Source organism: Lytechinus pictus, chromosome 9, assembly GCF_037042905.1.
Source record: "Lytechinus pictus isolate F3 Inbred chromosome 9, Lp3.0, whole genome shotgun sequence".
In the NCBI taxonomy this organism is placed as follows: Eukaryota; Metazoa; Echinodermata; class Echinoidea; order Temnopleuroida; family Toxopneustidae; genus Lytechinus; species Lytechinus pictus.
In genome coordinates, this window is record NC_087253.1 from 3,879,416 (window position 1) to 3,894,891 (window position 15,476).

At 35.7% G+C, this 15,476-nt stretch overlaps 1 protein-coding gene across 5 annotated transcripts in view; it reads right to left on the reverse strand.

Moving 5' to 3' along the window:
- LOC129268897 (alpha-1,3-mannosyl-glycoprotein 4-beta-N-acetylglucosaminyltransferase C-like) overlaps nt 1-14,426 on the reverse strand; it is a 31,086-nt gene extending 16,660 nt beyond the window's left edge. The window contains exons 1-2 of one of the 5 annotated variants that reach the window (XM_064104496.1): nt 14,248-14,426; nt 6,242-6,478 (exon numbers count right to left, since the gene is read on the reverse strand). In XM_064104496.1, the coding sequence (XP_063960566.1) occupies nt 6,242-6,347 (106 nt within the window). In that variant the 5' untranslated portion in view covers nt 6,348-6,478; nt 14,248-14,426. Of the gene's footprint in view, nt 1-5,560; nt 5,738-6,241; nt 6,501-6,582; nt 6,704-14,247 lie in introns of those variants that run through there. The other 4 variants (XM_064104494.1, XM_064104498.1, XM_064104497.1 and 1 more) reach the window with 4 other exon arrangements.
- Nucleotides 14,427-15,476: the final 1,050 nt, after the last annotated feature.

A 15,476-nucleotide genomic window follows, 5' to 3' on the forward strand; every position in this document is an offset into this window, starting at 1 on the left:
TTAAATGACACGGCGCTTCCATTATGCAGGCAGGCAAATGGCATTATTGATCTGTTTATGGGCGTGCTGGTTTTTAATAATAATAAATATAAGTATATCTGATGCGTACTTTCAAAATGAACCCTAACTCAATGCGCTACATATAAAATAAGCAAAAATTAATATCGGAAATATTCATAATCATCAAACATAACATTCGTATAAGAAAAAGTAAAGACTTCTCCAATATGCTTGTAAAAATAGGTAATGTCTGACACTTGATCGGAATGTCTTCAGACTGTCCATATTCTTGATAGTATCTGGAAGTCTATTCCACATAACAGGGGCCATATGGCTAAAAGCCCGATCTCCATAAAGCTTGGCATGGTTATATGCGAAATCACTTTGATGGTTGACATGGAAGATCGCAAAGAATAATGGCCCTGCTTCATGACAAGAAGATCATTGATGTAAGTATTTTATCATCATTATCATCATCCGTGAAAGATCTGTCTTCTCATTTTTCAGGTTCAGGAAATTAGGCCTACTCTCCATCCATGTCTGCATATATTTTTTTACAATACGAAGGTAAGCATCATTATGGTCAAAATCGACCTTACTTGAAAGCCACATAAAGTTGAGTGTCGTCTGCGTAGAAATGGTACTTTATGCCGTGATACCGTGCAATGTCTCCAAGAGGGGTTGTGCACAAACAGCAACGGTTCCAACACAGGTCCCTGCGGCACACCACAATCTATGATGAATTTCTCAGAAGTGGTGTCCCCAACTCGCCTACATGTATGACTGAAACCATTTGATAACATCACCAGATATTCCCAACTGAACAGTAAGACATCCTTCTCAGAAGAAGCTCTTTATCAACAACGTCAAATGCTGCTGAGAGATCGAGCAAGACAAGAAGCACCATCTGCCTTTTACAGCTGTTAAAATATCATTTGTCACTTAAAGACAATTGACCTTGAAATGGACAACGCAGATGTCAAGAAAGACACATTTTTTAAGGCATTTCTGGATCAAATTTGCTCAAATATACGGTAAATATATTCTAATTTAATCATTAAAGATAGTTATGACTTCTAATTCAATCCAACTGAAAAGTTTATAGGCCTAGTACTTAGTAAAATCCCAAAGAACCATCTCATCAATTACTAACATTCCTTTTAATTGGTATACTTTATAACTAATGACCGTCAAGTTTTAATTAAATCCGTTCCCAATTCGGCCAAGGGTTGCCGACTCTTGGGGCCAAGATGACACCCCCTCTACTCTCATTTCTTTTTGTCATGAGCATCTTTCTCCTTTAGACCAACCTTAATGCTTTCCTCCACCATTAACTTACCATATATTTGGCCTGCCCTTTTCTCTTTATCCATAAACTTCCAGGGGCCCATTTTATGAAACTTGTTATAAAGCAAATTTTCAATAACAGTTAAAAGCTACTGAAATAATAATAATAATAATAATAATGGATATTTAGAGGCGCTAAAAACAAAAAGTACCATAGCGCGTACAATGTATGAATAATTTAACATGAATAATAATTTAATAACTACAATATCCAAGATAAAAAGGGAAATTAATTATTGAGGAAAAAGGTATGTCTTTAGGGAAGATTTGAAGCCAAGAACACTGGAAGCATTTCTTATAGAAAGAGGGATAGCATTCCAAGTCTTGGCAGCTGCTACAGCAAAACGTTTTTCGGCAGAGGAGAGTTTTGACAAGGGAATGCAAAGTCTGCATGTGTCAGTGATTGAACGAAGATTACGAGAGGGTGTGTATAATTTGATGGTATTATTAAGATATTCAGGTGCCAATTGATTCAGAGTTTTGTATACATATAAACAGACTTTAAACTGAATACGTTGGAATAGAGGTAGCCAGTGGAGTTCCTTAAATAGGGGTGTAGTATGAGTTCGGGATCCAAAGCCAAAAATTAATCGAGCGGCACGATTCTGAATAACCTCAATTTTTCTTCTATCCCTAGCTGACAAAACAGTGTATAAGCTATTGCAGTAGTCTAACCGAGAAAGAATAAGTGCTCGCACAGCATGGTGACATGTCTTAAGATCAATGAATCTACGAATCCTCCACAAGTTGCTGAGATGATAATTACATTTACGGACAACCTGATTTACTTGAGCAGACAGTGTGAACATGTTATCAATGCATACTCCAAGAACAGTAGTTTTAGTGGAGAAGGGGATGCATTGACCATTAACATTAAGCTGGATATGTGATATTGATTGCAGATGGCGGGCAGAAGAACAGAGAGCTATGAATTGAGTTTTGCTATTATTCAGCTGGAGATAATTAGATGACATCCACCTACTTATTTCAGAAATACAAAGAGAGGTTTTCTCAAGTGTTTCATTTACATTTTCAAAAGAGCGCGGGTCAAAGGAACAATATATCATCTGCATAACAAATATACTGTAGACCATGTTTATTAATAATGTCAGAGATGGGAGTGATATACAAACTAAACAGAATCGGCCCGAGAACTGACCCTTGGGGTACCCCAAACTCAGTGACCCACGGGTCAGACAACTCTCCGGCTATGCTTACCCTAGATGACCAACCAGTCAGGTAAGACTTAAACCATTTAAGAGCTAGACCCCAGATATGTGAAATCGAGATTTTAAGCGATTCAGTAATATGGTATGTTCCACAGTATCAAAAGCTGCACTTAGGTCCAATGAGACTAAGAAAACACACTTATGCTGATCGAAAAATGACAGAACATCATTCTGCAATTTCAAAAGGGCTGTCTCAGTGCTGAAATAGGATCTATATGCTGACTGCATTGGATCGTATTAGCCATTATCATTTACGTGTTCTGTTAGTTAAATTGATACTACCTTTTCTATCACTTTAGCAATATGTGAAATATTACTTACAGGCCTATAATTACATAATGTGTCTTTATTCAGATTGTTTTTCTTGATTATTGGTGTTACTATAGCCTGATGAACATCATCTGGAAATGTACCCGATGATAATGAGCTGTTTACAATAGAGGTCAGAGCAGAAATATTGCAATTGACAAGTTTTTTCAAAAGCCAAGTAGGTTGAGAATCTGTTAAAGAAGTGGCATTAGACATATTGCTCACAATGCGTTTGATATTATCCTAATTGACAACCTCAAAACAATTCAACATACTTTCATGAAAAGAACTGACTTCTTGATTATCTACACTTCTTGGTTCAGGTGTATTTGTGACATTGTTGCGGATATCACTTACCTTCTTGACAAAGAACAAAGAAAAACGATTTGCTAGATCAAGAGGATTATCATACACAGGGAGAAACTTAACATCCTTGTGGAGCAGATTATTAACAACTTTAAAAACTGTTTTGACATTAGCTTTACAGAGTAACTCCGTATAGTATTTTTGCTTAGCCTCAACTATTAGGTCGTTAACATGCTTGTTAGCTAGCTTAAAAGCTGTGTGATCAGTGTCAGAAGAACTTTTGATCCATTTCCGTTCAATCCGTCTTCTTTCTCGACGCGCAGTAAGGATTTCCTCATTGAACCAAGGATTGCGAACCCTTGTGGAGCGGAGACATGATTTCTGAGGAGCAAACTCATCAACGCAGGCTGCTACAGATGTGTTATACGCAGTAAGAACTGAATCGACATCACCAGCCGAGGACAAATCATTGAGTTTGTCAATCAGTGCCTCACTAAATCCTTCGATGTCCATCTCCTTGAAGTTCCTGAAAGTCCGCTTAACTTTCTTCACCACCGGCCGAGGATACCTGAGTACAAACCGGATGCAGTGATGATCAGACATGAGACTATGATGAATGACAATGTCTTCAATTATTCAGTCACGACGGGTAGGACAGATGTCTGCAGAGGATTGTCCTTGATGATTACTCTCATCTCTGGTCATTACAAGGTCCAAAGTGTGACCCATATTATGGGTAGCTCCGATGACATGTTGAGCCAAGTTAGCAGATTCTATGATGGAAAGGAACTGAGCTACATCAGACTTTGAAGGTTTATCGACATGAATGTTAAAGTCCCCCAGAAGAAGAACTCGCCCAGCCAATCGTGATATCTCAGCAGTAAGATCATTAAATTCTTGAAGAAAGTCTGTTGTACGGAGCTGATTCTGCACAGAAGGTGGTGGTCGGTAGACCACCAAGAAATGCAATTGACCTGCATTACTAACAACATGTGCGAGCTCAAAAGTCGAAAAGGTCATAGAGTCATCCATTTTCAGCTGTAGTTGAAGTGGAGACTTAAAAATAACCGCGATGCCGCCATGAGGATCAGTTGGTCTTGGAGCATTCACAAACGCATATCCAGCTGGTAGGCATTCTGCGTTGACGACTGGATCTTCTGCTTGAAGCCATGTTTCTGTTATAATCATTACATCAATATCGTGTTCAGAAATATAATCATTGAGTAGGAATGTCTTATTACGTACATAGTGAGCATTCCATAAACATATCTTTAAACAGGATTCATGAACCTTTTTGTTATTGGTATCAATAACAATCAAGTTATTGTGATTAATTCCCTGCACAGTACATTTGTTGTTCAGACTAAACTGAGAGATACCAGTAAGTACTGGGATTCTACGTTGCTTTCTACAACCTCCCCGTTTCCCACGATGAGCTTTCTTTTTTTAGTTTACGATTTATTCCTAACCTCTTGATATTTCTCAAAACATCAGGATGGAGGAAATGGTGTTGTAGTTTAATGATTAGAACATTACATTGGAAAAGATCAAGTCTAGTGTAAGATTTACAAACTACATCATGAACAATGTGTCTGTCATCTATGAGTGCTTGTGTACAATTCTCAGAGAACAGAGGTCCAGGATTTGGACTGACATCACCAGATATAAGTATTCTCAACCTAAAAGAGGCATTTGAGTTGGAATAGTACAACATATGTGATCCAATAACTTTCACTCTAGATGGTGATATTACACTACAAGGTCTATACTGTAATACTACTTGACAATCAACAACATGTACACTGGCCAGTGTAAGAACCATAACAAAGGTGACAACCCTGATTATCTCCATTGTTAAACCAAATCACATTCATGGACAAATAAAGAGAAAATGACACGGATGGTTGACATTGAATAGTCAAGTACATTAAAAGAAACACAGTATGGCAGCAAGTACAAACTCACCTAAACATGTACAGCATAGGTATATGCAAAAAAATCAAAGTCAATCACTGACAATACAATATATCCTTCAATCTGATTGGCTGATAGTCAATTTTTTTTTTTTTAGAAATTGAGCATTAGCTATTATAACAAGTCTTTGTGAAATAATAGCTAATGCTCAATTCGCTTTGCATTGGTTCATCATCTTTTTTCCTTTAAGACAATCATGGCCCATTCAACTCAAATCATTTGTCTTTATCTTTTTCCCCAACAGTTTCTCCCCAGCCACATCTGTCCATTTGATAACTTCATAAGAGGGATAATGTTGTCTTGCCCTAAATATATCACAATTCAAGGACTGTAATTTACACTATTTTTATTGCTTATTTCTTATAGAACAATAATGATAATTATAATTTATTTACGTAAAGGCGGATATTAGACCAGTCGTCTTTGGGCACTCAGGAATGGTGAAGAAAAGAACGGACGCCTCAGTGCAAACCAAGATCTCTCTTATCCGCGATTGTATGACATCCAGCTAGAAGACAACTATCTTGGGCACATTGTAACCAGACCGATAAGAAAACGATCCCGGACATAGTAATATAAAGTTCTTAGTTGCACTTGGAATTATATTGGTGCTTTTTGTTAGACCAAAACAATTCAAGGAAAGTATGCGGACTTGATCCTGATCAGAGGAATGATAATAATGATAATGATGATGATAATTATAATAAATAATGATAATAATATATATCCATTTATATAGCACAATTACTATGTGCATTTACTCAGCGTCAAGGAATGGGTCCAGTGCAGCACAATGTGGGTATATTTCTTGCTGAAGGAAAACACGTCATATACAGGTGTAATTATTAAAATAAACAGTAAGGTATATTTTGTCTCTTCACAATTATTTAGAAGCTAGATCATAGCATATTCTTTAAGAAACCAACATGCATGTTTGTTTCATCATTACTGGTAAACTTAAGTAAATAGGTAAGGTTGACAAATAAAAGCAGGAAGCTAAGGTTGTTCTGAATGAGGATGCTCAAGACAGAGTGAAAATGTTGACTGGATTAAGTAACGATGAAATAAATTCATACCTTTTGATGTAGGCCTATAGAGCAAACTTGCATTCCAGCAAATCACAATGCACAAAACAACGACGCCAGCATAGATGATTTTCTGAAGTAGTTTTGGGCGTGACATCTTGTTGAGTGGAGAGAACTCAGAAGTGTATGGAGTTAGCTACTGTATCGTGCCTTTCATTTCTCAAGTCATTCTTTTTTTTTGGTCAACCATGCATTTTGTGGACCGGTCTGAAAAAGAAACACATCACACTATTTATCCAATTAATACAATGAAAGAGATTGAGAGTGAGAGACAGTGAAAAGGGAGGGAGAGAGAGAGAGAGCAAGGAATTGCGTGAAAAGGAAAATCACACCTCTAACAGTTGGCCTCTAAAAGCTTCAATGTCACCAACAAAGAAAAAATCGTTGAATTGTTTTGACAACAGCTAAAGCAAAACTGGATTTTCCTGACACTAAAAAGATTCGTCTGTCGATATTCACATTTCGGATTGTAGACAATCCAATGCAAAGAATGTATTTCCGTTCCATGAAATTAAATTGTTTGTTGGTTTCATCTAAATGTAATTAGTAATTATTATGCCAATCTATTTTATACAGAGAAATAAACATTAGCTTCTTAATCTCAAAATATTTCTTTTTCGATTTTCATTTCAATTTTCGCGGTCTCTTTTTTACCATAGGCGTCACACCGACCTTGAGCCATTTTCGCCTTCCCAGTTTCTTTAAATAAAAGATACATCTCATTTAATTGCCATCTCTCCGTCTCACCATGGACCTACTAGGTCCATAATCTCTCTCTCTCTTTCACACTGTTTTGTGTCATTGCTGAACGTTTCATTTATTGTATCAGGGTGCTACATAACTTTTTAGAAGCACTTGCCCAGTCGGGCAAGTAAATTTTTAAATAGTTGGAATATACTTGCCCAAAAATCTATTTCACTTGCCCCAAAAAATCATTGAAAAAAAAAAGTTTTACCTCTTTAAAAGAAATTTCTGCGGTTTTATAAACCATTGACCTTTTTCTCTCTTTTGACATGAACTGATCTACTTTGTTATTGCATTTCTTTTTCCAAAGTGATTTTATTTTGCCTGCCATGACCAAAATTAGGGTCAATATCATATCATATCGACCCTAGTTTTGGTCATTCTACTGTAAGAATTTTGCTTGCCCAATTCGGGCAAGTAGTTTTGGTCTTTACTTCAAAACACTTGCCCGACTCTAACTTTTACTTGCCCCGGGCAATCGGGCAAGTGCTTATGTAGCACCCTGTTGTATATTTACATGGACATCTATATTATCAGCATAACAATATCAATATCGGTGGCGTTATGAGCCGAAAAAGTAGGCAGTTTAACATTGTGTGGGGGGGAAGAATTTCTAAAAAGTCTCTGGCGAGCGAAAATACTAACATTTTTTATATGAAAAGTTGAATTTTGTGATAGATTTTGACAATATTTACTGGTAACCCCCGAGGGAATGCATTATTATTTTCAAAATACTTCTTTTGGACTTCAATGGAACTTCCCCCAGTTAAAACAAATCACGGTTCATATAACCAGTAACTACCAACCATATACGGACGTAAATATCCACAACTTATAATCTTTTACCGGTTTCAATTAAATCAATGGGTATAGGGGCCTTTGCCCATGCAGGGCCAATCCTGTGGATGGTGCTTTATTTTGACAGACAACCATCTCGTATATACATGAAGGCAATTATTGTATAGTTCGAACCTGCAATTCATTTTTTTTCCTCTTAATTTATGTAATAATTTTTCTTTGCAGAGCCTTGAGCATCTAATTAAGATGTAAAGTTCGCTCATCATCATCATCATTATTGATTTTATTAATGATGACAACAATAGCATTAATTATGATAATAAAAATAATATATTTATAAAATATTATATTTTACCTTTTTCTCTTCTGTTTTCTTTTCTTTGAACTTTTTTTGTGGGGGGTCACTACAAGCCATATCTATATTCCATTTTGGAAACCTACTACCATTGCAATTCCTTTCTTTCAAAGTACATATTTTTCAAGAAAGTATTTTTCAAGAAACTATTTTTATAAACAACTACAGTTTGGCATTAAATTTTTCTTCACCCATTTAGAATTTGCACCGTTTTGTATAATTCTGTTCGATAACGACGTGAATATAAATATATTGGTGTAAATGGAAATCTCATAAGGCCCATTTGAGTAATGCGAGCGCGAAGCGCGAGCTGAAAATTTTACTGCAATGATCTAAAAAAAATATATATTTAGATCTCTTGGTATGATTATTCATTACGAAGGAACGTGTTTCACCAATGATGAACGCATCAATTGTGACCTGGAAATTCTTGATATTTAGACCTGAAACGTGAACTTTTTAAGCACCTGTCGTAATCATAAGAATGGATGATACTTGGGAGCGCGAAGCCGAAAGTTTTATATATTGACGCGAAAAGGGTATATTAATTTTGTTAAAGGCCAACTCCACCCAAGAAAAATGTTGATTTGAATCAATAGAAAAAAATCAGACAAGCATAATGCTGTACATTTCATAAAAATCGGATGTAAAATAAGAAAGCTACGACATATTTTAAAGTTTCGCTTGTTTTTCACAAAATAGTTATATTCACAATTTAGACACATACAAATGAAATAGTTGATGATGTCCTTCACTCACTATTTCTTTGTTTTTTATTGTCTGAATTATACAATATTTCAATTTTACAGATTTGACAATAAAGACCAACTTGACTGAACCATAAAATGCTAAACAATTGTAATTTAACACGTTCTGGGAGAAATAAAACTTTATTTTACCGGACAATGAGGAGAAAATAAGAATATTTCATATAATAAAATACAAACGAAATAGTGAGTGATGTCATCAGTTCCCTCATTTGCATACTGACCGGGAAGTGCATATAACTATTTTGTGAAATTACGCGAAACTTATATAAAAATGTTATAACTTTCTTATTTTACATCCGATTTTGATGAAATTTTCAGTGTTATGCTTGTTGGACTTTTCTCTTTTTATTCAAATCAACTATTTGTTGGGGTGGACTTGTCCTTTAAGTACTATTTTTGTCTCACTTATCAAATAAGGCAACCTGAATTATGTGTTATTCGGACCTGAAAAGGGATATTTTAAGCAGGGACTAATCCAGCATTGTCCATTTTTATGAACATTTTCCCCAATCAGCTGCTCGATGAGCTATAAAAGCTGATTTTTTTTTGGGGGGGGGTGGTCGTCTGAGATTACACTTAGATTTATTGTATAAATCTTTTCCCCCCTCATATTCCAAAGATGAGGACTGAATAAATGATGTAAGCGCGAGCTATTTTTTATGAACCAGATAAAGAGTAATGTTAAGTATAATCATGTATGAATTCATTTATCAAATAATGCGAGCGCGAAGTGCGAGCTGAAAATTGTTGATGTTCAGATCTGGGCCCCGTCTTACAGAAAGTTACAATTGATCCAATCAATCGTAACTCTATGGAAATCCATCAGTGTCATACATTTTTCTACAGGAAATTAGAAAAAAGGTCCTTTGTAAACAAAGGAGAACACACCAAATTGCCAAGAAATGGATATACATTCATATCTAGAATTTTTTTTGAACAAACATGCATTTAATATGTTGACTTTTCTGGCTTTCCATAGTTGTGATTGATCGGATCAATTGCAACTCTATGTAAAACTGACAATTTTAGGCACGATATCAATAACAAACAGTATCCATATCTCACTTAATAGTTCATGTGAGTGCAGATCGAGTATGAGCTGAAATTGCACATAGACACTGGCGGATCCAGGGGGGGGGGGGCACATCCGGCCCGTGCCCCCCCCCCTTCCCCTTGAGAGGCATAATCAAAATTTGTAATGTAAATATGCCGTTCTAACACAGTCATGTGTGCCCCCTTTTGAAAACGAGGACTTTGTTTTCAGAACCGGAAATTTTACGCACTGTTTGTAATACTGATAAACAGAGGTCTCATCTATGATGTGTATGATTTCTATATTATATATATATATATAAATATATATATATATATATATATATATATATATATATATATATATATATATATATATATATTTATATTGAACTTTGTATTTTGCATTAATATGTCTAATTTATTGAAGGAAACCTTCAATAACAAGCTTTGCTTTTCAGAAGGTTTCTATTTCATTTCATAACGTTATATAATATTTGACTTTACTTTGTAACTTTGTTGAAATTTTGGAATGAAATAAATTCGTTATCAATCAATCAATCGATCATCTAACTAAACAATCAAAGCGACCACTATCACGAGCTGAAGTGTTTGGTATACCTGTATGCCAGGTATACTGACATGTAAAAAAGAAGTATTTATATAGGAACTCATCGAGGAGATACTTGTCCCAATAATCAAATAATGAGAGCGCGAATCGCGAGCTGATCTATCTATCTATATATATATATATATATATATATATATATATATATATATATATATATATATATATATAAGGAGTCGTTATGAGGATAGGTCTACTATCACTATTACTATATCATTATTATTATCATCATCATAATTATTTAATTATTATCATCATCTTTCAGTACAGGTCTTTAAAAAATCAACAGAGATTTCAATTTTTTAAAATCTTCACAAATAAATTTTCATTTTAAATATCTATTTTCCAGTAAATTATGCTTAGTTGTTCAAACTGTTAAGCAACTCTGATGTTCATATTATTGTAAACAGTGATGTATAAAATTGAATTCTAAACAGTTTTTTGCTGGGTTGATAAAAATATTTTTAATAGTCTTCACTGATCATTCAGCTCAAGAATATATACATAATATGAAACATGAAATACATAACTTCTAATTATTATTATTATTATTTATTCGACAAATATAAAAAAGTACATGCGGGAACGGCATGTGGGTCAGGGGGCACAAAAGCGAAATTCAGCACTGTTGCCCGAAGGCATGTTACCCCCACACATGCCACTCCCAATCTGATAAGATATTACAACATATTACGATATAAGCATACCATGAGTTACAAAAGTTGCAGAATATAACTTTCAAATAATTTAACATTGAGTAAATACCTAGTCTAAAAATACAGAATATAGGGCCTGACACGTTAGCGTACCTAAGGGGGGGGGGGGGAGACTGCCCCCCTGACGAGTCACAACACATGCAAGGGACGTATCTCTGCCCCCCCCCCTGACGAGTCAAAACTGATCCCTGACGAGCTAAGTGGGCCCCTCCTTTGAACGTGAAGACCTTTTTTTTTTGGGGGGGGCTTGTCAATTTTATTCTGGTGCGAAATGTCCTTTATTTGTGGTTGAAGACTTTTTTTTGGCGGACGAATTTGCCCCCCCCCCCCCCCCAGGGACCTGGGAACGATTTTTTTCAGTAGGGGTGCTGAAATCTCTCCTCAAAGGTGGGGGGGGGGCACAATTGAGTTTTCCATTGTTCTGTTATACACACACACATACACACACACACACACACATATATATGTACATATATATATATATACATATATATATATACATAATATATATATATATTATGACAGTCACTTCTTAGCTTTTTTTCTTGGAAAAGAGCATAGATATATAATTAAATAATTCGAGCGCGAAGCGCGAGCTAATTTTTTTCTTTAATTTCATGTATTTTGTCCTGAAAATTGAACATTTTGAGCAATATTTGTGGTCCTGAACAAGATGCGTATGTAACAAATAGCGCGATCAGCGCGAGCAGATGTTTTTAATATACGCTCTTGCCTGATCGAAAGGAACCTGTAATAAGGACTGTTTGCAGTTACCCATGAAGACGAAACATATATCAACAATCAAATAATGCGAGCGCGAAGCGCGAGCTGAAAATTTTGACATTCCGACCTAAATAATGAACATTCTAAGCACTTTTTGTAATCATGAACAGGATAGCTATATAACTATATAATTGATGCGAGCGCGAAGCACGAGCGGAAACAAAATTTAGAGTTTAGACCTAAAAACGAGACATTCTAAGCACTTTTCTTATCATGAACAGGATAGTTTTATTACTGTACAATTGATGCGAGCGCGACGCGCGAGCGAAAATAAAAATGAGATTCAGACCTAAAAATGGGACATCTTAAACACTTTTCTAATCATGAACAGGATAGGTATATAACTATACAATTATTGATGCGAGCACAAAGCGCGAGCAGAAACAAAATTGAGATTTCAGACCTAAAAACGGGACATTTTATTCATGTTTTGTAAATCAAGAAATTATGTGTTATTGGATATCTTCCTACATTAATCATGTGAGCGCGAAGCGCGAGCAGAAATTTTTTAATATTCTTATCTGAAACTTTATAATTGAAGCACGCTTAAAGAGGTTCTCCAGACTGAATGCAATATGGTTTGAACAGATAAAGAAAAATCAGACGAACAAAAGAATGATTATTTGATCAAAATCAGACAAGGAATATGATAGTTATTGCATTTTAAAGATTAGCATTAAACAGTTTTAGGCATGTCTTCAATAATATTCAATGAGCAAACTGATGATGTCATTCCCACTTGTTCTTTAGTATTTATTATATAAAATTAGGTTTATTCAATATTTTCCCTTCAAGGACCAAAATAATTGAATTGACAACTGATTTAGTTCATTAGATATTCTTTGCTTCAACTTATTTCAATAGAAGGGAGACAAATCATTCACACTGTTATGAAATAATGAAACGATTTTGATTCCATGTAATAACATAAGAAAAAGGATAGTGGGGAGGTGACATCATCAACCCAATAATTAAATATTCGTGACGACATGTATATCACCAATTTCACAAAATATTGCTAAACTTCAAAATTAAATAACCTAACTATTTGTTATCAGATTTTGAAAAATGTGTTTATTTTGAAAAAATTGTATTGAAAAAATGTATTTGATATATTTCAGTACCCCCCAAAACAAGCTGCGTCTATGAATAAACATGCATGCGCGTGTTTAGACTTAGACCTGGTATTTCTGGGCATTCTAAATACATTTTATTTTTATAAAATCAATAATGCGAGCGCGAAGCGCGAGCAGAAAGTATTTGATATTCCGATCTGGAAAAGGGTGAATTTAAAAACTATTTCAAGTACTGTGTCGGAAAATTCTGAAGTGGGGGGATTCCTACAAAACGTAGTTTATTTTCATTACATTTCTGTCATTTATCATTCCTACCAGATTTCCAGGAGGTGCTGTCTATGGAAAATAACACACGCCCAGCACCCCCAAGGAAAATTTTCGGGTGCTTCAGCACCCCCGCTTCCCATGGCCATGGGGTAGGGCGAAAAAGACTGAAAATTTGATTTCTGTTGTCTGACTTGTACTTGTTTATACCATACACGGGGCGGTCAGGCGCGCGCACACTTGGTTCGACATAAAATCTGGAAGTTTCAAATCCATCCACACCCATGTCCCTCCCTGCTATCGAGTAGTATGTATGGTTATCACGTATAGCGTGCGACCAAGTCTGCATCGGAGTGCCGAAGCTTGATTGAGTCGCGTTAGGCATGATAGGAGTGATATATGTTATTGGAATATGTGAAAGACAGTATGATGGGGTGACCATAATTTGCGCACATTTTAAACATCATCATGAAGTTGATTTTCCATCAAAAATTTCTCACAGCTCACACAAAATTAATCAAAATCATGAATACCAAACGGAAGGCAAGATCCTAAAGTCAAATTCGCTTGACGGAATATAAAGTAGGTTAAGGGTTTCGCTGGTATCGTGATCTCGAAATTCCACGGCGATCGACTACTCCGCGCTCGGCTGAAAAATTGTCATAAAAAAGTGTGACCTTAATTTGCGCATGGACCTACTAGCAGGTCCATGATTTGCGCACGATCGTTTTGCAAGGCTTTAGAAAAGAAATCAAGCAAACAAAGGTAAGATAATTGTATCAGATGGAGGTTAAAATGCCATAAATTCGGTTGGTATCACATTTTACTTACTTATTTGGAGACCTCCGCTTGCAAACTGGCGATTTCTTGATGCTTGTCGAGAAGGTCGGATTTTCTCGGAGCGGACGCAAACGGTAACAAAATTTGCCGATGTTTTGCCGATATTTTCATAGAGACCTTACCGTCAAGAAAATTACTATACTGGGTAATTTTAAGTCGCTCTTACTGTTGGTGATATCAGTTTTTCAAAATATTGATTAGATATTGAGGTATTCGCCCGTGCGCAAAATTAGGTAACGCGCGAATTAAGGTCGCACTACCATACTACATGATTTGTGATTGTCGGATGTGATGTACATTATAACATATTTCTGGGGGTGCTTCAGCACCCCCAGCACCCCCGCTTCCCAGGTCCCTGCCCCCCCCCCCCCCCCCCCTTCGGAAAGTCCTAGGTACGCCACTGGCCTGACATAGAAATGACTTTGCAGCTATTTCGAATCAAATAAAACCGAGTATTAAATTTATGTAGGCCTACATAATTCGTGCCGTCATGCGGATGGAAAGAAGTGAATATCGTGTTTGTCCGACTTGTATTCATTTGTATAGTAAGGTTCCAGTGATCATCTATTTGTACTTCGGGCTGTTGTTCGTCGGAATTTGTATTGATAAGTAATGATTTTGAAACTTTGCTGTCGAATGTCGCACGTGGATCGTGACTTCTAATCAAAGGGTCTATATATTTCCTTTTAATTTCTGACTCTTAGGGGATCTTTAATACTTAGTCATCAATATAACAAATTTGTAAATAAATTACTTCACTAAAAGCTTCTGCTTAGAAAGGAAAGTTTCTTGTAAAAATAGCAGGAAAAAAAATAATAAAAAAGTATTGGTGAAGGTTTGAGGAAAATTTTAGGTTTTGAATTTGTGACGTCATGAACGAGCAGGTGCCCCATATGTTTTGTAATATAAATTGCATGAATTTCATTTTTAAATGGTTGATGAGTGATTTTTGTTTTCTTTTCATAATCGGTTGTTGTCTATTGATATATGAAAGGTCACAGTAAAAAACATTTTCAATTTTCTGAGATGACATTTCATTGATATTTTACCATTCGCTATATGTAAAAATTCTGCTCGCATATGACGTCACAAATCAAATAATTGAAATTCTGATGACTTTTCAATTCTTTGATGGATTTTTCTCAAACCTTCGGCAGTATGTTTTATCATGTTCTGCTAATTTTTACAATAAATTGTTTGTCAGGGTATCCTCGAAGTAT